The sequence below is a fragment of the Rhipicephalus microplus genome, chromosome 10 (genome assembly GCF_043290135.1).
Source record: "Rhipicephalus microplus isolate Deutch F79 chromosome 10, USDA_Rmic, whole genome shotgun sequence".
Lineage (NCBI taxonomy): Eukaryota > Metazoa > Arthropoda > Arachnida > Ixodida > Ixodidae > Rhipicephalus > Rhipicephalus microplus.
The window spans coordinates 83923101-83946783 of record NC_134709.1 but is presented as its reverse complement, the minus strand read 5'-3'; the positions used below and the strand labels follow the sequence as shown (position 1 = coordinate 83946783).

General features: G+C 45.5%; 1 protein-coding gene across 1 annotated transcript in view; it reads right to left on the bottom strand.

Moving 5' to 3' along the window:
• Positions 1-23683, bottom strand: part of LOC119180783 (protein zyg-11 homolog B-like) — an 86083-nt gene that overhangs the window by 47592 nt on the left and 14808 nt on the right. The window contains exons 4-8 of the mRNA XM_037431917.2: positions 22296-22598; positions 10205-10471; positions 6508-6616; positions 3213-3353; positions 2187-2363 (exon numbers count right to left, since the gene is read on the bottom strand). Of these exons, the coding sequence (XP_037287814.2) occupies positions 2187-2363; positions 3213-3353; positions 6508-6616; positions 10205-10471; positions 22296-22598 (997 nt within the window). The remainder of the gene's footprint in view (positions 1-2186; positions 2364-3212; positions 3354-6507; positions 6617-10204; positions 10472-22295; positions 22599-23683) is intronic.

Below are 23683 nucleotides of genomic sequence, written 5' to 3'. Positions count from 1 at the left end.
TGCACAAGCCAAGTGCAAACGCGCGCTAATGAATGGCAGCCATCATTATTAGTCTGCCTAAATTCAGAGAGTGGTATTGACGCGATGCCCCATGTAGGATAGGACTGCTGGCGCCACACATGCACTCAAGCGCTTTTCCACGGAGATCCGATAGACGTGTATCCCTCTCCAATATCACACATCTGTGATTTCTTCCTTCGTGCTTCTTCTTTGCTGCTCAAAAAAATGTTGCCCATTCCTCGTAGCGCTCTTAAAGTCAGCACATGCAGCAGCGTCGCAGCGACACTTCCGTGGTCAGCTGCGCATGAAATCGAGGTAACTTGGCTTTCTCCAGCTGGGAACTGAAATCTAACAATTTGCAGCGGCTGAAATTCAATAAAAGACTACGGCTCCGCTCCTTAGAGCCCATGACGTCACACGCGCCATGGAAAAACGACAATCGCAGGCAGTGGGCAGAGTTTACGGCCGGCGACTTTTATGGCTTGTTTTGCACTGAAATATTCTCTTATGACGCACTTTTTCATATCTTTATAGGCCTAATACACCCTCTACTTCTAGCCTCTGCTCAAAACCATGAATAGTTGGGTGACCATGTCATGGCCCCTTTAACATTTTGCTGGTGACCGTTTTTCAATGGATTGTCTTCACTGTGAACGAGCGACAACATTACAAGAACACTAGCATGGAAGCAAGTGCACGATAAAATAACCAGGGTGCACAGATTGGAGAGAGCAAATTCTTCATCCTGTACTGTTAAAGTCCCTGAAGAATGATTTGTGATTATTTGTTCGGGGACCTTTGGTACAACAATAAGCCTCACAAGTTTCTCACTTTCTGCAGTCGAGCTATTTCCCAAAACATGGCACATACACGCAGTTGTTATAGTGCAATACAAAGTTACACATATTTTTTATTCTGTTATGTTACTTCTGTGCTCTCGAAGCGTTTTACATTAATCCAGTGCACCATTCAACTTGCCAAAATTGCTATTTCGATTTCCTTTTTTTGATATAATCAGCCTTTTCTTTTCAATTTCCCTAACAAGGCAAAAGCCCCTCCCAATTATTTCCAATTTACCTTGTCTTACGCAAGCATATTTTATTTTATGCCGGCAAAATCTTGAACATTTCACCCCCCATCTAACTTTCTGGACCTGGAATGTTATTCCCAACTCTTTCAAATTACTGGTGATCAATTAGGTACTCATTTCATTGCTCTTAACTGACTGCCAGTAATTTGACTTATGCATGACGCAGCATGCTGCAACGTTCTTCCCCTTCGTGTGAACCGAAATATTGGTTATCCCAATTAACAAGAAGCTGCACGAGAGGCATCTACATTTTAAATATTGTTAAATGACATTAGTTTTACAGCAAAAATGTCCAGTCCAATAAGATTCTATGTGCAGCACACATGATTCCGCACACTACCAATGTACGCAAACTCCCAAGAATAGCCGAATTTCTGGTGGGACATCGACAAAGCAGTTAACTGGGATTGTGAGATTTGACTTAACGAGTGCCAACCGACTGTGCCGTTCTCACGGTGAACCGAGTATTGCTTCAACACTGTCTTGCATTAGACAATGCAATGTCGTTGACAAGCTCGTAAAAAAGAATCCCCGTTTTCTTAAAGGCAAGGCAATTAATGCGATAACAAGAAATTGTAATGTTCTACGAAGTAAGGCTAGCAGTCAACTCTTTTAGTATGATGTTGCAAAACTTGACAAAGTAGCCGCTCCCGATTCAAAGCGGTTTTTGTGCTGTCAGTTCTCCAAACGCCAAATAAGCATTGAGAGCACAGCCAATTTACGAGCAGTCTCTTAATGCCTCAAGAGACGCAGCCCTTCCCCTACCATCCCTTCATGCTCCTTACGAAAGACGGGCGTGGCGTTTGCTATCTTCTTGAGGAGTGATCGAGGGCAGACCTCACACACGATGATGTTATCACATACGCTCTCTGTGTGAGAAGACAGCCACGTCAATCGCCAGCGCTCGAAAGCCTTTACTGGTACGTAGAACATACAATGCGCAAGGTCATCTTATAAATTAGGACTCTATAGAGAAAATGATGGAGACAGCAAATACCCATTTACAATGTCCATATATTTGCTATAGCCACAAAAAGAGTTCATCGGCAGAACGTAAAACAATACATGCATTACGGTATCGCATCGCATCCCATACCTGCTGGTTCCGAGGGAAGTTCTCCATGGCTGTGAGGGTGAGGTCAACGATCTGGCGGAGCCACCGCGGGTGCACCTTCTGCCCCAGGGTTCCCTTGGACAGGTTGTACAGGCAGGCCGTGGCTGCCATCTGGATGGCCAGCACCCGCGGGTGCTCCGCCATACCCGGCAAGATCAGCTGAAAGTGCAATGGTTGTGAATGATATGTATATTTGTGTGCTGATTTCAAGTATGCAATTATTATTCCAGCACCATACATTCATTTTTTATTAAATGTTAAGCATTTAATTTCTAAGCTCACTTGCCCAAAAAGCATTGCTTCCTCAACCAGTGACAAGAAGCACTACGTAATATTTGTAGATTGTGTGCTGTGTTGTCTGCAAGTTTTAATTATCATGTAGTAAGTACTCTAGCGGCCAGATTGAATGGTGCCTGAATGCCTCATTACGCAAACACTGCTACAAGATAAAGGAGTCATGAAAGGTTGCTCCTAAAACTACAATGCAAAAACTCTCAAATCCACAAGCACTAGCTAGGTGACGTCAGCATAAGTAGAGTAGACCTGCATGAAGGCACTGCCTGTTGAGGAACGTGGAACTCCACGATACTTGTGAGTGTGCACAAACTAATTATCTATTTGAAATCAGCATAAAAACTTCTATTAAAATTCACAAATTCACAATACTCTTTCACAAATTCCATTGAAGTCATAAAAAAAGTTCCTAAAGTTAAATGCAGAGTTGAAAATATAAGGACAGAGCAGGGAGAAACCCCACAAGCACTAACTTTCAACAATAATTCATTGTAAGCCGAATCACTGAATATAACAATCCATCCGACTTATTGAACATGTTAAACCAAGGCCAACAATGCATCGTAGTGAAAGGAGTGCTCGATTTTCTCCTTATAGTTCACAGTCTTTCCACTTCTGCCAGTGTCTTGCAACACGTTCGTGCCATTTGTATGTTCCTTTACGAAACGACACACATTGCAACATCTGACCTCCTTGAAGAGAACGTAACTTCACCTTGATGACGTCGACCCGTGGCTGTGAGTAGGTCAGTGTGTACTGGTAGAGGTAGTAGAGTGACTTCTGTACATAGTAGGGCCGATCGGGGTACCTCCTAAGGGCCTCCAGGATCTGCCGTTCATCGGCACAACCGGTTATCTGTGAAGCAGGAAAAGCACGTACATTAAAGTGACTGCCCCTATGATATTTGACAGCCCAAAAATTTGCTCCTATTTCCACAAGCTATGCTCAATATAAATTTTTTTGGGAGATACAGATCTCAATTAAAGGCTTCCATGTAGCTTTGCTCTGGAAACCTGTATCTCAAGATGCGACTGTCAATGCAGGTTTCGGCATCACATGAACAACCAGCAGCATGTGCAACAGCATATCATGCGGGCATTGTGTACAATCGATATTGTTAGAAAAAAACACCGCCAATCTGTTCCCCAAGGCAAGAGGCGCATGTATACAGTATAACCTCATTACAACAAATCTGCTTACAACAGCTTTTCAGACACTACATACCAACTGGCGTCGTTATAGCGACTACCCTATTTGTTCCGTTGATTGAGCTCCGTTTACTACAGATTCTTGTACAACGGACATTCGGATATTATTGATTAAAATGTGAGGACAGCAAGGAGGTCAGGACTCCTTTACAGCGGACTTTTCTACCACAGACAGTCCCAAATTCAATAACTCCTGACTCAGACATCGGCATACGGGAGGGGAACGGCGCGCAGCGGATATTGATGTACCGATTTAAGAATAGAGGCCACCGATGTGCAGTCTGTTAATGGTCAGTTATGCCTAACTAAGGCAACGAAAAAATCAGCGCGCAGCGTGCTTGGTCTTGTGTTTTGGGCCGTTGATGCTCGAAATTGCTAGCCGCTGCTCCGAGCGGTCACTGCATAGCAAACTTGGCCGGGGGTGTCTGTCACTGATGCCCATCCCCGGTTCCGAGAAGCCATCAGGTGATATATTTGTATCCTTCGAACCTTCGAAGAGGCACATTACAGCTTCTTCACTTTCGCATGTCTGCTAACGCGATGGTCTTGCCCGCAAAGTTCAGAACAAAGTTTGGCCTAGTTGCGATTTCGGGCGAAAATCTCGGTTGCGATGTGCATGGCAGCGGTGCCCTCTGTTTTAAAGCATGTCATACTCAATTGTGAGTGTAAAGAGTTGTCCAGCGATGGCCTTCGTCCCAAGGTCCGAGTGCTGATAAGCAGCGGGTCCGAAGAGACGCTATTACAGTGGGTCCAAGATGCGCGTCTGTGACGTTCGCGACGAATTCGGCGTGCTATTGTAATCTGATAACTGAACTTCCCCTTTCAGCTGCCTTAACTACATCGCAACTCGTGAACACAGAAGGAGTGCAAACACATTAATACGTAGCACGATTCCTGACAGTTATGCCGTTCAGGAGGTACAATTTTGCTTTAAAATGTGTTTTTTTTTTTTTTTCATGACTTCCACAATAATTTTCGCCACCTCCGAAGGTACAAAACATTTTTATAGCCCTTCTACGAAGTTTTCAGTGAAGATATCTTGGAACCACATTATAAAAAAAGAAGGGGGGGGGGGGGGGGGGACACAAACTAAGTGCGATTTTCAAAAAATAATTTTTTGTATGCCCCCGTTGAAAGTAAATTTGTTTATGTCTTGAACTCTTTCTGGTTCTAACAGACATTTTCATTGTTTATGTAAAAGTCTGTTGTAACAGTACTTGGATTTTACATACTCCTTTTACACAAGACCAAAATCGTATTCACTATGTAATGAAGTTATACTAGGCTACACTTTTCCTAGCTTTTAGCATCAAAGCAGCAGAAAGCAGCGGCCGTCAGCTACAAAGCCACAAGTGACATCAATATCGCCAACATAACGATGGTAGGAACTCGGCGTTGTCTCTTGCACTTTGAGGACTTGTGTACTTGTTGCCTCATTACTGATAAATCCTCATTCTGGAGTTGAACGTAACTTTAAACCACACTTAGCGATAAAAATTATGATTGGTGCTTGAAGCGATGTCGAGTAAAGCACCGTCATAACCTTTCCTTGCAGGCTAGGTGACAAGTTCAAGTGCGTCATGAGCCCTGACGGTGCTTCAGTGAATTCTGCGACTTATCAGTGTTTCTGGGCACCATCTCGGACACAGAGCGACTTGATTGGTGCAGATGACCATGTAGCTGTATAGCGATTAGTAGCTGTTTCTGACTGCATCGATGCTGAGATGCCGTTCCCAGTGCTGCAGATGTATACCCGTACAATTATGAATATGCCAAAGCTTTCGCTGCCGCCGCTAAACAACCTTTTGCCACGCTACAAAGCTTGCATCGACGTCCTGTGTCAATCAACGCTGTTGTGACTGAAGGAGCTGAATTCGCTGATTTGAAAAGCTTCAATGATATGAGGATAATGGAACGCAAGAAGCAAGACAAGTTTGCGGACTATTTTAATATGAACGAAAGTGAGGTCATTTGCAATTCACACCTTGTTCTTCATTATACTGTGAGTGAATCATTATGTTGGCACTTGCAGCGATTTCCGGAGCCTGAAATGCTTGAACTTAGGCCTTAAATACACATATTTTGTATTTCAAATCATCGATATATCGAACTATTTCGGGATCCCCTTCCAGTTCAATACATCCGGGATCGACTGTATTGGAACAGCACAAAATGAACGAGGACAGGTGAGAGGACACAACACAGGCACTGTCAATGTTAAATCATTAACTACAGTTGAATATCATTAATTCGAACATGCATAATTCGAACTTCCGGTTATTTCGAACTCACCATGAGGTCCCGTCAAGGCTATGTGTATTCCAATGGGCGAAAACATCCTGTAATTTGAACGCACAAGCACTTGCGACGATTAATTCGAACATACCAAGCTCCAAAAATGCTCTAAGCACCCCCCCCCCCCCCCCCAATCTCGCGGCAGCACCTGCGACACCTCAACACTGCGCGCGAAGGAGAGGAAAAAGAAAGAAAAGGCTGCATTGGAATGTTTGCTCCCTCTCAAATGCCGATCTGCGACGCACCTGTGTCACGGGGTTGAATGAATGTGTGGTTGAAGGAAAGGAAAAAGGCACTATCTTCTGCAGCACTGGCTTTTCGAACAGACTTTGAACTTGCAACACTTCCATGCTCGCCAGTACTTTTCAAGCAAGCAGTACCTTTATCCGAAGTGGAGTGCTTGCTTTGGCGTTACAGCTGACATCCTTATGCTTTAAGAATCTTCCAGGCTTTAGCAGTTCAGCCAATCCAGCTCGCGAGCTGTAATCAGGGCGGCGGACACTCACCACAAGGTCGGAGTTTGCAGGGAGTTCTCGAGTGAAGAAGTCGTCGAAGCACGCATCCGTTTGCACCAGGCCCAGGAAGGTCATCTTTGGGTGGGCCTCCAAGAAACTCCTGCACCCGAATGCAAACAGAGGTTTGAGACAAGAAGCTGTACACTCCCTGCTAGTATGAAAAAGAACAATTCACCCGCACTCAACAAATGACTGACGTCGACATGCAGAGCTGCAGAAACACAAGCGCGAACTTTCAACTGGAATTATTGGGTGGAAAAGTGATGCTTTTACGGCACCTGCTTCAGTCATTTTTTGCTAACTGCAACCTATGTCTGTCTCCCTGAAATTTAAGGCAGACCAATTTGTAGACCTCTTCAGATTCCATGCATCCGGGTTCAATGGATAATCGATGACACCTCCGCACCAATCACGGCGGACTATATTTAAAATCTGTTCCACATGCGAGCGACAAAGTCGCGGTAGCCGCAGCAATGAGCGACAGCAGGACGCCCAGACGCAAGCTCATTTCACATGCACCGATTTTTCAAGGCACGCATTTCTGCGATGTGCCGCGACAGTTGTTGGAGAAAGTCCTTGTCTAGTTTGTTTCCTTGAAGTTCGCTTGTTTTAGGGTGCTTAGAGTTGCACCAGCTTTCTTCTTCGGCGCTCAATTTTTAAACCTTGAATTATGAAAATGTACAGTGCATCGAAGTGTGATCAAACAACTTCAGTAGTCATATTTATTTGTGTCCATCTTTTTACTATGCAAGTCTTGTTGCACGTTCATAGACGTGGCCAGGTAAAATAAAATACAGTCAGCTTCTGTGGTTCACTAGGGCAGTGGTTCTCAAATGGGGGTCCGCGGAACCTAGGGGGTCCGCGAAGCCATTTCTATGATCCGCGAAACCCTTACCCGCTTTTTGTGTGTGTGTCACATGTATTGATGAACTGACCAAAATGAAGTGATGAGGCCCGTTTGTTTGATGTTTTTCGTAGCAATAAAAGGCACCTGTTTCACGCTCCAGTAGTGTCAATTCAACCTTAGTATACAGTAACCACCCCACTGAATGCCATGTTACCACTACGGGACTCGCCCCCCCCCTCCCTCTCCTCCGCTGCAAGGGGTCCGCCATTACTTCCACCAGTCTACAAGGGGTTCCCGACACATCCATGGCAGAGAACCACTGCACTAGGGCGTCGGTGGATTTTGTTCTCGAAGACCGTAAAGCGGCGGTGCACCGTCTGGACAAGCAAACCAGTCAACGATAATGTGAGTTGGTGAAGGAGCTCATCTCTCGTTTTGCATGCATTCCAGTAAAAAGGCAGTGGTATTTATTGTCGCGCCGCCATTCAGAGGAAGAAAACTGCAAAGGCACGACGTCACAGTAGTACAGTCGAACCCTGCTATAACGAACGCCACTTCAACGAAATTCCCGCTAGAACGAAAAATTCACGGTTCTCCGTCAGCAGTCCATAGGAGTCAATGCATAAATATTGTCGCCACAACGAACACTTTCTCTTTTGCCATCCCGCTTCAACAAAATTTCGCAATACGATTCCAGGCTCAGATATTTATTGCTATACAGTAAACCTAATCTGTAACATTTTGATGCATTTTCAGAACCTGGAAATACGTCGACGAAGTCTAAAACGCGCGTTGGCACCACCAGAAATCACCGCTGTTCAGCAAGCATGGGCGCCACCATTGCTCGATAGCGATGGCAAAGAGACTAACCTGCTTTTGTGACTGGCAAAAGCAGGACAGTCTCATTGCCATCACTATCAAGCAATGGCGGCGCCCATGTTTGCTGAACAGCAGTAGTTTCTAGTGGTGCCAACGCGTGTTTTAGACTTTGTCGACGTATTTTCAGGTTCTGAAAATGCAACAAAATGTTAAACATTGGGTTTACTGTATAGCCGCAGACGATCCAAAGGTGAAGCTCAGTTGCGTAGTTCATGGTTTCCTTCGCGCAGCTGCTGGGTGCATCTGCGGAACGATGCCTTTTCCGATTCCAATGCTTATCATTTTGTTCGCATTTGGCCAGTGTGGTCACTAATCAGAGTGGCTGTTCGTTTGCATTATCAACAAAATCAGCTAGCCGCGAGTGATGGACGATAAGAATGACATAAAATAAGGCAAAACTCCCTGCTCCATGATATCCTGCTGTTATCTCGGTGTTTTGACAGCGGACAGCTGCTGGTGTTAACGTGTTAATGCAACTGTTTGGTTCGTTCACGAAAGCGGTTGTCACTGTTTCGGCGTGCTTTTCACCGTGGCCTTGCTATGCATGGGTGAGAATCGCGTCTTGACGCTGCTGGGATAGAATAAAAAGCAGCGGACCCTTATTGAATTTTGAAAATAAACGTACCTTTGTTTTGCTAGTTCAGATCGGCTATATTTTCTCGATTTCGCTACAACGAAATTTTCGCTTCAGCGAAATGTTTTCCGCGCCCCTTCAATTTCATTATAGCGGGGTTCGACTGTAAACAAGAAAAAATAGCAACATGTGCGGGGTGCCGTAGTGTCCCTTATGTAGGACCAGTGTAGGTGCCGCCATGATTCAACAAGGCAAAAAAAAACTGAATGACAGGTGCAAGCAACTTGACTGCCTCGATAGAAGCGTCAGCGAGAACCACGATAAGCACAGAACAGCTCGCTGCAGCAGATGTCATCTGCTGCGAAAACGAGTTCCTCCTGCTGCACGCGTGCCCACTTCTGGGATCCACACCTGCAGCAGTCACTTGCTCCCCAGGCCACTGTTCCCCATTGGTTGTTCTCGAGCAGACGCTCTGCCACAAGAGAATTTTTCCAACTCTAGCGATGTTAATCACCCCATCTAGAAAACGCTCTAGAAACCTGTTTTGGGCTTGTGGTATGGCTGCCGCTCCGCTCTTGGGGTGAAATTTCTCGCATGTGAAACAGGCCTTAGAGGGCAGCTCTTAGGCACCTGTTCCAGCGCAGAATGGGTTATGCCAACATATCATAATAGATATTTGAGCCCACTTGAATATAGTAAGGCATATTTAGTCGGCTTGTGTGAATAGTAAATTCTTGGTTCGAAGTGATTTCAAAGCGAATAGTGATTTGGTCCAATAATTTCAAATCAAATTTGTATGACATGCATTCCATATTATACAGAAAATTAGCACTTGTCATGACTCAACTAATCTACACATTTTTTAAAAACTAATCAAGGCATGTGCAAATGCAATTCCTTTTGGTTCAAAGAAAGTGGAAGCAACTTTGAGTAGTATCAGGATTTGACTTTCTGTATATATAATGCAAGCAATAATCTGTAAAATATAACGTTTCAAAATTTACTGAGAGAATTTATGCTGGTACAATGAGATTTTAAACTTCAAAAATGATGAATTGATGTGAGGGTAATATGATCAGTCAACCATGAAGTGGGGCTTTGCGGCAGTGAAGATTTCTCCTGGATATATAAACTCTCGGTAAGGCGCCCCTCTGCTGCAGTGAAACCACCTTTACAAGAGTAAACTTGCGGTTTAATGCGTATTTGCTCACTTTGAATCATTTGTATTCGAGTTGAAGCGCATGCGATCACTGTGATATTCATTCAAATATTTGCACAAACCTAATATTTAGTAACATGCCCACTCATACTACCTTGAACACCACTTCATTAACGAAGAATCCCACATGTTTTTATGGAACACCGATCACAGAATAAAGGCAACACACCTGAGAGCTTCGACGGTCAGTCCGTCTTTCCCAGACAAGTCCAGAGAGACGAGGTGCGGGAAACTCTGGGGGTCCCGCAGTAGCCACGAGACATCATGCCGCAGTGGGTGCAGAAGATCAAGCGGGTGGTCCCGGTCGTCCGAAACGTCCAGGTGCTGCAGCCGCTGCAGTTGGCACAGTACCGCCTCCTCACCACCACAGCTCTTCAGGTTGTACATGCTAAGTGACCGCAGGCGGTCACGGCAGCGGAGAAGTGGAGAGATGTCCCTGCCGACAGAAAAAAGACTAGTTTTACAATGGATCTGTTAAGGTTTTCATTATGCCAGTTCACGTCACCATAATTATTATCAGGAGCGGGTGTTAGCCACAGAAAGCAAGTAATTCAAGTGAAACTTTCAATAGGTCTAGGGGAACCAGGTTCAGGAAGATGCTATTATGACCAAGTACATACTGATTAAGTACATTTAATGCCAATTAACAGTAAAACATAGTGTGGAATCAAACAATAATTACTTCATTAACTTGTGTTTTATGTGGTCTAAATACACTAATTATTCCCAACTAAGCCATACTGAGCCAAGCTAAGTATAACCAAATCTAATCAAACATAGCTGAGCATGGTATCGTGACAAGCAGAGCATCATCAAGTCTAATTATGCCAAACAATAAAGCCCAATTAATCCAAGCAATCAAAGTAACATTCCCATTAGGCCAGTGATGTCAAGCTTGAAAAGATACCACATTTACTCGTGTGTAAGGCAAGTTTTTCCAGGTTTCGGTACCTGAAGTCAACCCTCGAACTACAATCAAATGCCAAAACTCAGGTTTGTTTTTTTTTTAATGCAATGATGCATACTAGTATTCTCTTTTTTTTTTACTTCCTCCTTCCTGAAAAGTATCCCCTGGTGTTACACTCGTGGTCATGTTACAGCCGAGTAAATGTGGTAGTATTGACTGAGTCAATCAGAAATAAGTAAATTAAGCCATTGGTGTTATTGATACTCATCCTAGTTTGCCCATACATGCTCCAACTTGTAAAAATAGAGAAAACAAATATCTTTTTGCACAAATAGGGCACTTCCTCAACATCCTCAGCAATGTGTGTGAAATTTTTACTTACTGTCAGGTGAGTGAAACAATGATTTCTAGGCTGCCTTAGACGTAGGACACAGGGCATATACGGTATGTGCCGGTGCGGTAAACTTTAAAGCATTTCATATGCACACTGTGAAAAGTTTTCCGATGAGTTTTGTTTTCTCTCGACAGTGACAGCACCTTGTCTATTTGAAACGATGGGGTGACATAACCGCCAGTGCAGTCCCGAGCACAATGTGCCTTAATGGCGGTCTGGCAGGACTTTCCGTGGGATCACTTGCACACCTATTTCTTGGGGATGGCCAGTCCAACTGACCTCTAAAAGGAAGTGTGCTCAATGATGCCATTCATTTTCTCATAAAGGTGCACAGTGTTTTTAAAGATGCAACGAGAAGGTAGGCAAACCAAAAAGATCACTTGTTTCATTTCATGGCATTTTTTTAACAGCATAAAGATTCTCTGCTGCACAAGAAGTGCAATGACGACACGATCAAATAAGTTCTTGAATGCTTCTGCTGGAGTTAAGAAAACCTTTCACAACATTCACCACACGACCACCTTACTCTGGTGTAATCTCGTCTTCCCAGCCTGACCTTGTCCGTTGGGTGCTTGATTTATGAGCTTTTCGGCTGACTGACTATTATCGTTGTCTTTGCTGCACGAAAACCACTTTAGGGACCTTCTGTTTCCGCTCGAAATACTCTTCCGGACAAACGAGCACCATTAATCCCATTTTTCACAACCACTTTTCGAGTCGGTCACTACAGCCACAAAAGTTCATTTACATCAACCCCCTCCAACGTTTTATACGTCCAGTGTCCTAATTAAAGAATGACTTGGTTTACTAAATTGTAACATATTGTGATGAAGGTGAGATGTAGGCTTAATAGACATTTACACCGGTGAATTGGTAGCTAAAATAACAGGGCTGATGAGCCCCATGCACAAGCGCTTCACATTTACTTGTCGTCGTCATCTTCGGAGAGCATCGCATCAGTTCATGCTCGTGATGCACCCTAACGTCACCCTCCCATGACTGCCACCGTGCCTTTCAAGGCAACGAAGAGCTAGCAGAGGGGTATGACCTCCCGACATTCAAACGACACAACTGTCACTGGTTAATTTCTCACCTCCTGTGAGCTGGTAAAAAAGTATTGGAATAACTTAAAAACAAAGAAGGAGCCATAACTTTTTTTTTTGCTCTATGGCATATGTCATACAGTGCGGGAATTCACCAGGATGAACCAGTCCTTACTCAGCAATGTTAAGTTAGCCCATGCTTAGGCACACAACTACTTGATTCACTGTAGGTGGCACTAGCTTTCAGCTGAAGGAGTAGTGACTTAAAGCACATTAACGAACCATTTTACATGTAGGAAGCTGGACACGTATCAGTTAAGGCTGATTAGGTTGTGTGTGATCCAACTAAGCTGACCTGAGATGAAAGCTCCATGTGGCTTAACTGTGCGATCAAGCCTAATTAAGCTAATCCTAATAAATCCTAATGGAGATTGAGCCAAGCTGGGGCTAGCTAAGAGAACACCACCTCCAATGAGACTCACTCTTGCAGGTTTAGTGCAAGCTACCCATATTTCTTCAATGCATGAAATTGCATGGCAAGTCAATCAATAAATATTGTGAAGACTGGACTCCACTTAAATGGCTGATCCTCCAACAATCAACTAAGATGACATCAAAGCAAACGTCTATACAAATTCATAATGGCAAATAAGTTTTGTCAAAGCCTGCAGATGGACAAACCTTTGAGAAGGAAAAAACTGCTGTACTTAATGAGAAGTTGTGTTGCCATTCATATATGGTAACGAATATACCATATTTACTCATTTCTACACACAAGGCATGACTTTTCATTGCATCTTGGAAGAAAAATCAAAACTAAAACACAAGGACTGTGAGCATCACACTTTTAGGCAACTTTAATTTCGGTATTCGATTTTAATGCGACATTCGACTTCAAGTATGAAAAATATGAGAGGATAAAAACATGTTACATTAGAGTAAATACAGTACGAATACATAAAGTTTTCAAATATGGTAAAGCATAATTTAAGTCAGATAGATGCAATTTTGTTCTAATGAGCTTACATACTATATATATATATATATATATATATATATATATATATATATATATATATATATATATATATATATATTGTCACAGTACAAGGCGAAGATGACACAGGTACACCTTGAGACAGAGAAAGCAGCATGTTCTCAATAGCTCGGCCGCAAAATCGTCTTCTTCGTTCTCGAGTAAAACCAGAGGCCCACTACCTGGTGTCCACTAAATCCGCCATCGTTTTCGTTCGCATGTAGACACGCGGCATTATCTCCCTCTCAAAGAGCATCACCTCAATGCGAAGTCATAAATGCAGTTTTTTTTTTTTTTTTAAGAAAAATCTCACGCAATTACTCGCTGACGTACGGCTTCATGCGCACTACGTGAATGACTTCAGGATGGTGCTGGCGACGTTTCGTACTACACAAACTGCCGGGAACGACTTCGTAAGTGACATCACTCAGTTGTCGCAGCACTGAGTGCAGTCCAAAGTATCTTCTTAAGAGCTTTTCGGAAAGTCCTCGTTTCCATAGGGGCATCGAAATCCATACTTTGTCGCCAATTTGGTAGACGACTGTTTTGCGGTGAGCATTGTAGCGGCCTTCATCGTACTCTTGCTGCTGACAGATCCGTAAACGTACAAGTTGCCTAGCTTCTTTCGCCCATTCAGTAAACGTGTCAGCATGCGAGTCGATGTCGTCGCCTTCGTACGGTAACATCGCATCTAACATGATTTGTAGTTCCCGTCCATGAATGAGACTGAACGGGGTCATGCGGGTCATTTCTTGCTTGGCCGTGTTGTACGCAAGCGTTATGTAAGGCAAGATTTCATCCCAATTTTTGTGTTTAACGTCTATGTACATTGAAAGCATGTCTTCAATGGTTTTGTTTAGACGCCCTGTCAGCCCGTTCCTTTGCTGGTGGTAGGCGGTAGTCTTGCGAAGCGTTTTTCCGCTCCGCATCAAGACCTGGTCCAAAAGAGCTGCCGTAAATGCGGTTCCTCTGTCTGTGATCACGACGGTTGGTGCACTATGCCTCAGTAAAACATTCTCGAAAAATCTTGCTACCTCCACTGCTGTACCGCTCTGACTAGCCTTTGTCTCGGCATACAGGTCAGATAATCCGTCGCTACGATAACCCAGCGATTTCCTGCAGTAGAAGTAGGAAATGGGCCCAAAATGCCCATGCCAATGTGGTCGAATGAAGTCACTGGGGCCTGCATGGGTTGAAGAAGGCCAGCTGGTTTAGTAGGTGGTGACTTGCGTCACTGGCAGTCGAGACAGGTACGAACATGGTGCTTCACGGCTTTGGTTAGTCTTGGCCAGTAATACCTTTTCTGTACTCTGGCTAACGTTCTCGCGTAACCCAAGTGGCCAGAGGTCACCTCGTTGTGGCATGCTCTGAGTACTTCGGTGCGAAGGGCTGCTGGGACGATGAGCAGATAGGCGGATACCGCTGACGAAAAGTTTCTCTTGTAGAGTACTCCGCCCCCTAAACAAAACGATGGCAACACTCCTGCGAAAATTGGCACCTTCTGAGACCTGCCATCGGAGTACTTAATTAAGCCAAGCAACTCAGCGTTGTCACGTTGCTGCGCAAGGGCGGTCGTGTCGAGGACACCAAGAAATGCTGTTTTCTCTCCTCGGGTAGGGTTGCCGACTCAATGGGTGAACGGCACAGAGAGTCAGCGTCCTTATGCCGCTTCCCTGACTTCCGTACAACTGCCATATCGAACTCCTGCAGCCTGAAACTCTAACCCGCTGATCGGCTGGTAGGGTCTTTAAGATTTTCAACCAAACCAACACAGTGAGTGAGTGGTGGTCGCTAATTACTTAGAAAGAGCGGCCATATAAATACAGGTGAAATCTTGTAACCGACTAAACCACGGCGGGACATTTCTTCTCTGTCATGGAGTAATCAGCCTCAGCGTGTGTTAGCGTTCTGCTTGCATAAGCGATTACCTTTTCTGTGTCCTCTTGCTGCTGCACAAGCACAGCTCCCAGACCAACATTGCTAGCACCAGTGTGAAGCATCGTGGCGGCTCTCTCATCGAAGTGGGTAAGGACTGGAGGTGTTTGTAGTCACTGGCAAAGATCGTTAAAAGCAGCTTCCTCTTTGTTGTTCCACTCAAACGTGACGTCTTCGCTTATGAGGCAAGCTAACGGTGATGGGATGCGTGCAAAGTTCCCTATAAATCATCGATAATATGCACAGAGGCCAAGAAAGCGTCTGACAGCCTTTCTATCAGTCGGCACAGGGAACTGTTCTATGGCTGCGATTTTTTCAGGATCTGGACGAACACCTGCATGACTGACGACATGACCAAGAAATCGCAGCTCTTCGTAGCAAAAGTAGCACTTCTCAGGCTTCAACCTCAGGTCCGCGGACCGTATGGCTCGTAAAACCACCTCAAGCCTTTCAAGGTGGTCATCAAACGTTGCGGAGAACACTATGATGTCATCCAGATATACTTAGCAAATTTTCCACTTCAACCCAGAAAGCACAGTATCCATGAGTCTTTAAAAGGTAGCAGGCGCTGAGCACAAACCGAATGGCAAGACCTTAAATTCATATAAACCATCTGGTAAGCTTTTTTTCGCCCCCTATATATGAAAATAACCAAAAAGAAAAAGGGGGTAGCCCGTACCACCAGGAGGTATAACGGCTGGTGTCACAAAAGCGGTCTTCTCGCGGTCTCACGTCCACCTTGATTTGTCAATATCCATTCCGCTACTCCATCGAAGAGAAGTACTGGGCATGTCGAAGTCTGTCGAGAGAGTCGTCTCTACAGGGTAATAAATATACGTCTTTTTTGGTCACCTGATTTGGCTTACGGTAATCCACACAGAAGCGCAGGCTGTCCTTTTTCTTAACGAGGTCCACAGGCGACGCCCAGGGGATCTGTGAAGGCTGAATGACGTCATCTTCAAGCATTCTGTCTATTTGCTCTTGTATTGATTCGCATTCTTTTGGAGCCATGTGATAAGGGTTCTAGTGAATAGGTCTCGCCGTTTCCTCACTAATTATTCGATGCTTAGTTAGAGGCGTGAGAGTGTACTTGTGTTTTGTTCACGTATCCCGCACCTCCACCAGTGTCGCGGTACAACACGAACAAAACACAGGTACACCTTGAGACAGCGAAAGTGTTCTGAACAGCTGAGTCGCAAGATCGTCTTCTTCGATCTCGAGTAAAACCAGAGGCCCACTACCTGGTGTCTGCTAAATCACCCCATCATTGTTTTCGTCCACATGTAGACACGGGTCAGAGAGAGAGAGAGAGCGTGTGTTTGTGTGTGTGTGCATGTGCATGTGTGTGTGTGTGGCGAACTGTCCCCCCTCTCCCAGCGCCACCTTCTATGCAATAAGCGGCACCGTGCAGTTCCACGGATAATGTCGCCTCTTCCGCCGAGCCACCTTGCAGTTCCGGGTATGGCTGTGTCTCCTCCGCCGAGCCCTGGGAACTGGTCTGAGAGAAGGGACCAGAGACGTTATTTAAGGTCGTGCCGGCCCCATGTTTAGAGGATTTTGCCCTAGCTGACGTTGTCGTGCTGGCCGGATCTGTACAAACGACAACCTGCTATAGTAAACGCTCCTTCTTGTTTCTGTTTTCAAAACTGATTGCCTCCCTATTTCGCCTCCGAGCGAAGACTTCAGCGAAGTCCGTTCGACTGCTCGCCGCTCTTCGCCACCGCTACCATCGCGACATAGCGACTTTTTAACAGTGATGGCAGCGGTGGGATGCCATCGGCATCGCAACAAACAGGAAATCCTAATAGTGGTGGCAGACATGAATGCCATCAAACCCACATTTAGAACAGTGGTTGGCAGCTGCAGGATGCGCTACCCCTGTCCTCAACGTTTTGCTGCTCTGGGACCCGCTACCCCGATCTCAACGGCTGAAAAGTTGGATCGTATCCCTGGAAGCCCGAGAACAACCCCCGTGATATCGTTTTGCTGCCCTGGGACCCGCTACGCCAACTTCAACGGCTGGAAAGTTGAAGCGGATCCTTGCAGGCCCGAGGACACCCACGACACCGCTCGACGGCAGCGACGAGATGACCGCTCTGGTTGGGTGAGTGCCTCACGTTCGTCTTTCTCTCGTCAGACCCTGTTAGCACAGAGTAGCCAAGTGTGTTCTTTTTAGATGTTTAGGTGGCTAGTGTATGGTTGGTTCTCGACTTGCTTGACATTGTTGAATCTAGCTTCTGAGACAAAGCTCTATCAGAAAGGAACATGCACGAGTCACAGTATACAATGGAGAAGCTCAGAGTTAGCAACCTTCTCGATGTTTGTGAGCAGCTGGGTGTTTCCGTTGCTAAGACAAGCCGTAAAGGAAATATTCTTGATGCCATGAGAGCGGAGGGATTAACTGAGGAGAAGGTTGAAGACGCAATGGAAACAATTAAAGAAAGACTGCAGGAGGCTGAGGAGTGTCGAAAACGCGAACGCAAGGAGGCTGAGGAGCGTGAAAGGCAAGAAGAGCGTCAACATGCTCTTAGAATAAAAGAGCTAGAACTTGAGCAGATTGGCATAACTTCAAAGCAGTCTAGTCCGCTATCTTTGGCAGACGAAATGTCCAGACAGAAAATACAAGATTTGATTGTGCCGTTTAGGACGGGTGGAGACATCGCGCTTTTTTTAGTGAACTTTGAGTGCATGTGCAAGAAAATTGGGATGAATGAAAGTGTCTGGTCCCAGAAACTTCTGTCAGTCATTCCGGGAGAGGCCACGGAAGTAATCGCACGGTTGTCTAAAGAAGACAATGACGACTAGGCTAAAATCAAAGCGGCCCTCCTTCGTAAGTACCGCTTGTCTGCCGAGGCATTTCGGCAGCGCTTTTGGCAAGCAAAAAGGGGCAGTGAATCATGCACAGAGTTCGTGTACCAGCTTAAGTCTAGTTTGAAAGAATGGCTTAGAAGTGCGGATGCTTACAGTAAACACGACAGGGTGATTGATTGTGTGGCCCTCGAGCAATTCTATCGGGTGTTGCCTGAAGATGCCAGACTCTGGCTTTAGGACAGAATGAAAGGAACAGACATTGACAAAGCTGCTGAGCTAGCCGATGAGTATTATACACGAAGGAATTTTCAGTTGGACGGCGAGGATAGAAAAGAGAAGAGGGACTCCTCAAGACTGCTTGCTGCTCAAAATACAGCACAAAAGATGGCTCCGCCGCGTGACGAATTCAGTCAAGGAGCGACTAACAATGAGAGGGAAAAGATAAAGCCAGGAGAGGCACCTGAGTCGTCAGCAAGTGCGAGGGAACGCGTCGACACCGCTCGAGCTTTTGAATCGAAACGCCCAATTGTATACTGCAATTGTAAAAAGGAGGGTCTTATCTCATCAAGCTGTAGGCAAAAGTTTGCTTTCACTAGCATTCGCGAGTCGAACGAGAACTTCAAGTTACTCGAGCCTTACATGCGCGAAGTTGTGTTCAACAAAAAAGAAATGCCGGGCACTCCGCGATTCAACTGCGACGATGGACATAGCACACCCATCTTGCATCTCCCCTGGCGACTATACTGGCGAATGCGCCTGGATCAGACAGGTTGCAGAAGAAAAAAGTGCCTGTTTGCCAATTGCTGCTGTTGTTCTATAGGGAACGTTTGGAAAACAGCGCACTGAGGCGGCCGTGAGCCCTAATTTGCCCCAAGATTTCCCGTACCTTTTTTTTCTAACAAATCCGACCAGCCCCTTAAAAAGTGCCTGTTTGCCAATTGCTGCTGTTGTTCTTGAGGGAACGTTTGGAAAACTGCGCACTGAGGCGGCCGTGAGCCCTAATTTGCCCCAAGATTTCCCGTACCTTTTTTCTAACAAATCAGAGCAGCCCCTTAAAGAAAAGGGCCAGTCATTTTCATCTCCCCTTGCGTGCATGGCACTAACGCGATCGCAGTCCCGCGCTCTCGCAGGGAGACGTGAGATCTCGCTTTCGAACAAGGAGGCGGTTGAGCGTGAGACCACTCCCCAGGGAGACTCGGGCCGAGAGGCGGCTAGGGTATCTCAGGACATCGAAGACAGTAAGGTTCTGGATACGGTATAGGCTGCAGAACGCGACGAGTCTGCTGATGCGGATGAAAACAGGGCGCTCCAAGAGACCGACCTCTTCAGTTTTCCACGTGAAAGCGACACGCCAGCTAGCAGGCTCGTACAGCTTATCGCGGAAGAACAAAGTCTCACGGAGAGTCAACGTGATGATCTGACCAAAGTAATTAGAGACTACGCGGACGTGTTTTGTGACAAACCAGGGAAAACCTCTTTGGTAGAGCATGACACTCAGTTATCAAGCGAAAAACCGATCTCTAGCAAGGCTTACCGCGTATCGCCGAGGCAAAGGGAAATCATGGAAGCTGAGATCCGCCGCATGTGTGACTTGGGGGTCATCGTTCCAGGTGAAAGCGATTACACCTCCCCACTCATACTAGTCGACGTTCCGGGAAAAGACCCTAGGCCATGCGTGGACTACCGCCGACTAAATAAGAACACGTTAGATCAGGCGTAGCCGATACCTAATATCAAGGAGAGGGTAGAAACCGTGGCAAAATCCACATATATCTCCACCTCAGATCTGGTACGGGGATACTGGCAGGTCCCGTTGACGGAGCTAGCCTCTCGTTATGCCGCATTCATTTCCCCATTGGGAACATTTCGCCCTTTAATGTTTGTTTTCGGCTTAAAGAATGCTCCCTACTGCTTCTCAAACCTCATGGATCAGGTGTTGCAGGGTTTAGGAGATTTCGCCCTCCCATATCTCGATGATGTGGTGATCTTCTCTGATATGTGGGCCGAGCATGTGACTCACTTGAGGACCGTTCTGGCTCGACTACGTGATGCAGGCCTCACCGTGAGAGCGCAGAAATGCCACTTAGGGTGTGCAAACGTAAGTTATCTCGGCAACGTCGTGGGTCGTGGCCAGCGTAGCCCATTCGAGCTGAAAGTTGAGGCTGTTTTAGAGTATCGTCGTCCCACCACAAAGTCGGAATTGAGGCTTTCAAGAGCCTGAAGAGCGCTCTCGCAAAAAGACCCGTGCTAGCGGCTCCAGACTTTTCTCAGAGTTTTATTATTCAGTGTGATGCCAGTGACTATGACCTAGGAGCAGTTTTGTGCCAAAAGGATGCCGAAGGGCACGAGCGGCCAGTTTTTTATCTCAGCAGAAAGCTCAGAGTCAGCGAGGAAGCTTACAGTACTTCAGAAAAAGAGTGCGCCTGCCTTGTTTAGGCAATTGGTAAGCTAGCATGTTTAGACTTGGTTGCACAACATGTCGTCTAAAAGCGGTTGCTTACTTAGGTGGAGCTTGACGCTTCAGCACCATAACTTTAGTGTGCCCTATAAGGGAAGCTGCACACAAATGCAGATGGTCTCAGCAGAGCTTATTGAAGTGCAGCCCAACTCCCTCAGCCAAGTTGAGGCACATCCTTCTGGTTTGACGTGTTTTGCGTACTTTTAGTGTCTCTTCTTTCCGTTTTGCTTTAAACTGCATCAACGATTTCGCACTGCACTAGCAGATGTATTTTGTTTGAAGTGTACCCTAACTGATATGTTAGCAGGAAGGCCAGCCTCTACCACTTGGGTAAAATTGTTCGAAAAAAAAATTGCACAGAATCGCTTTTTTCGGCTGCCTCAGAGGGTTCAGACCTACTCGTATGGCACTGAGGATAGTTTTTTGCAATTAGGACACGTATCCTTTCTTAGCATCGGGACTGCGCAGTGCAATCACAGCATTCGTGGGGGGGCGGGGGGGGCAGTGTTTTGAGCTCTCTAAGGAATACATTTTTGTTGCTGTTTTCAAAACCGATTGCCTCGCTACTTCGCCTCCGGGCGAAAGCCTCAGCAAAGTCCATTCGACTGCTCGCCGCTGTTTGCCACCGCTGCCATCGCGACACAGCGAATTCTTAACAGAGAAAGAGAGAGAGTGTGTGTGTGTGTGTATGCACGCACGCACGTGTGTGCATGTGTGCAATAGCATTGAAGAGCTTGTTTCGTAGAAATTCCGGCTTCGGTGTTATCGTTTGTGTGTGACTGTAGAATTGGAGAATCCAGAGAATGATTTTGTCTGTGACCGGAGAATCGACAAAGATGCAAATATAATAAATAAATTCTGCGTCCGAGTGAGGATCAAACCTGGGTTGTTTGAGTGGCAAGAAAGTGTGCTACCACGAATTCACGAGTGTGCTTTTAAATGCAGTGAACTGCTTCGGCTTAGAAATGCAGTGAACATAGCACTCAAGCTTCACAAACACATACGTCCTGTATACAGGCCTCATGATATAACATGTAAAACTGTCATAACATTGCCTGGTACAAGCATACGTTGCCATCCATGTGAGGATGTGCGATTATCGTAAAAACTTCAAAGTTTAAATCCAGCCATGCACTACAAACGGCCCACACATTACTGCACCTATTCCCCTGAGGCCGTGTAGCAGGTGCATAGCAAGTTCAAAAATCTCTCCTGGGCGCTAATTGCTCGTGGTTTAAAGCATGCTAGCCATTACACAAAATGCAGCCATATAGGAAAATTTCACTGACACAAGCCACTTTCAACTTCATTGATTACAGTAGACTCTCAGTAAACGCAACCTGAAGGAACCGGGAAAATATGTTCCATTTAAAAGGAGTTCCGTTTACTGAGATGTGAACATGAGTACAGAATACAGGCCCAAAACCAAGTATTTTAGAGGCAATAGTTCCATTTAACAGATTTCCGTTTACTGAGAGTTTACTGAAATTGTATATTACATTATAGTAATGTATAATTTCTACTTCTCGAGAACCGTCATACAATAAAAAATATGCACGAAGTGGTTAAAATAGAGGGACAGGATATCACTATCACGTTCAACTCTTAAAGGGGAAGCTTAAGGTTCCCACAAACTTTTTATGACACAGCTAAAGCCAAAGAAGCAAGCCACCCACTTGATGCGAGTGCCCGAGATGTCGAGCACCTCGAGGAGGGGCAAGTCCTGGGCCACGATGTCGAGGCCGTGACGGTTGAACTCGGTGCCGCTGACGTTGAGGGAGGTGAGTCCCCGCAGCTTGGACAGCGCCACCACGACGCAGAACTTAGAGCTGGTGAAGGCCGTGCGCGCCACATTGAGCAGACGCAGGTGGGCCAGCGACCAATCACCCAAGCAGCCGATCAGGTCGTTGACCGTTACCCGGGTCAGGCCAGTGGCCTCTAGCTCCGTCAGCTTGTGCGAGCGCAGCACTCGTAGACCCCTGCAGTCCAACGCCAGCGGAAGATAAGTGGGCAACTACGCTCTGGATCCCTAACTTTACCAGCCAAAAACATTAAAGGTCGGAAATTAGGGCAAGTTTGTACGAGTTTCAATTGAACAGGGAGCGCAAAAGACGGGGACACAAAAAGGACCAGGATAGGAAGACCAGATAAGCACTAACTTCAAACTGAAGTTTATTATCAGAAATCAACTCCAATTTATCTATCAACACTGACCCCAAAAGTGCATCCCATATGAACACATCATGCCATGCTCAAAACAATAAGGTGTGAGATGCAAAAACACAGCAACAAAAAGGACTTATCTTGCAGATAACCTGGCACCTTTTGTTTCATTAAGGTAAAAGCTCGAGTTTGAGCACGCGTCCCACAGTTTCAAGCTTTCAGTTTTGAATATTTTTTATTACCCGTGTCGCATTATTCTGTTCATCTTTAGTTCAAGAGAACAACCAAGTTGATTTGTGTTGTTCTACCTTATAATTTTGAAGAAAGGATGAGGTATTCATGTGCAATGAGGTACTTCTAAAATCAGGGTTCAATATTAAATAGGCGTCGATATACAAGAGTAAACTTTAGTTTAAAGTTGATTTTCATCTGGTCGTCTCATTCCTTCTTGTATACCCATATCTTGTACTATTTGTTCAAAGCAAAGTAATTTCAATATTAAAATTCATCACCAATCTATGGATGCAACAGTGATCACACACCTTATCAATAATAACTTCTGGAGTTCTATGTGCCAAAACTTTGATATGATTATAAGGCAGACCACTGTAGAGTGCCGGACAATAGGTACCACTATACTCTGTTTCAGCACTACCAAAACTACGGGGTGTAAGAAAGCCAGACGCTTGCGCAGTGAAACATAGTTCCATATATAAGTTCCTTGAAGATGTCAGGGTTGTCTAAAATTGGTGTTTGTTTGGTGTGTGTTGCACCAAATCAATGCAAGATATGTTTTCCTTCATCGCATTTATTTGCTACGCATTCGATTATTTGTGTCGGTTACCGGACGAAACTATGGTAACAAATCAACATGGCAGCCGCCATGCAGAAGCGATTGCCC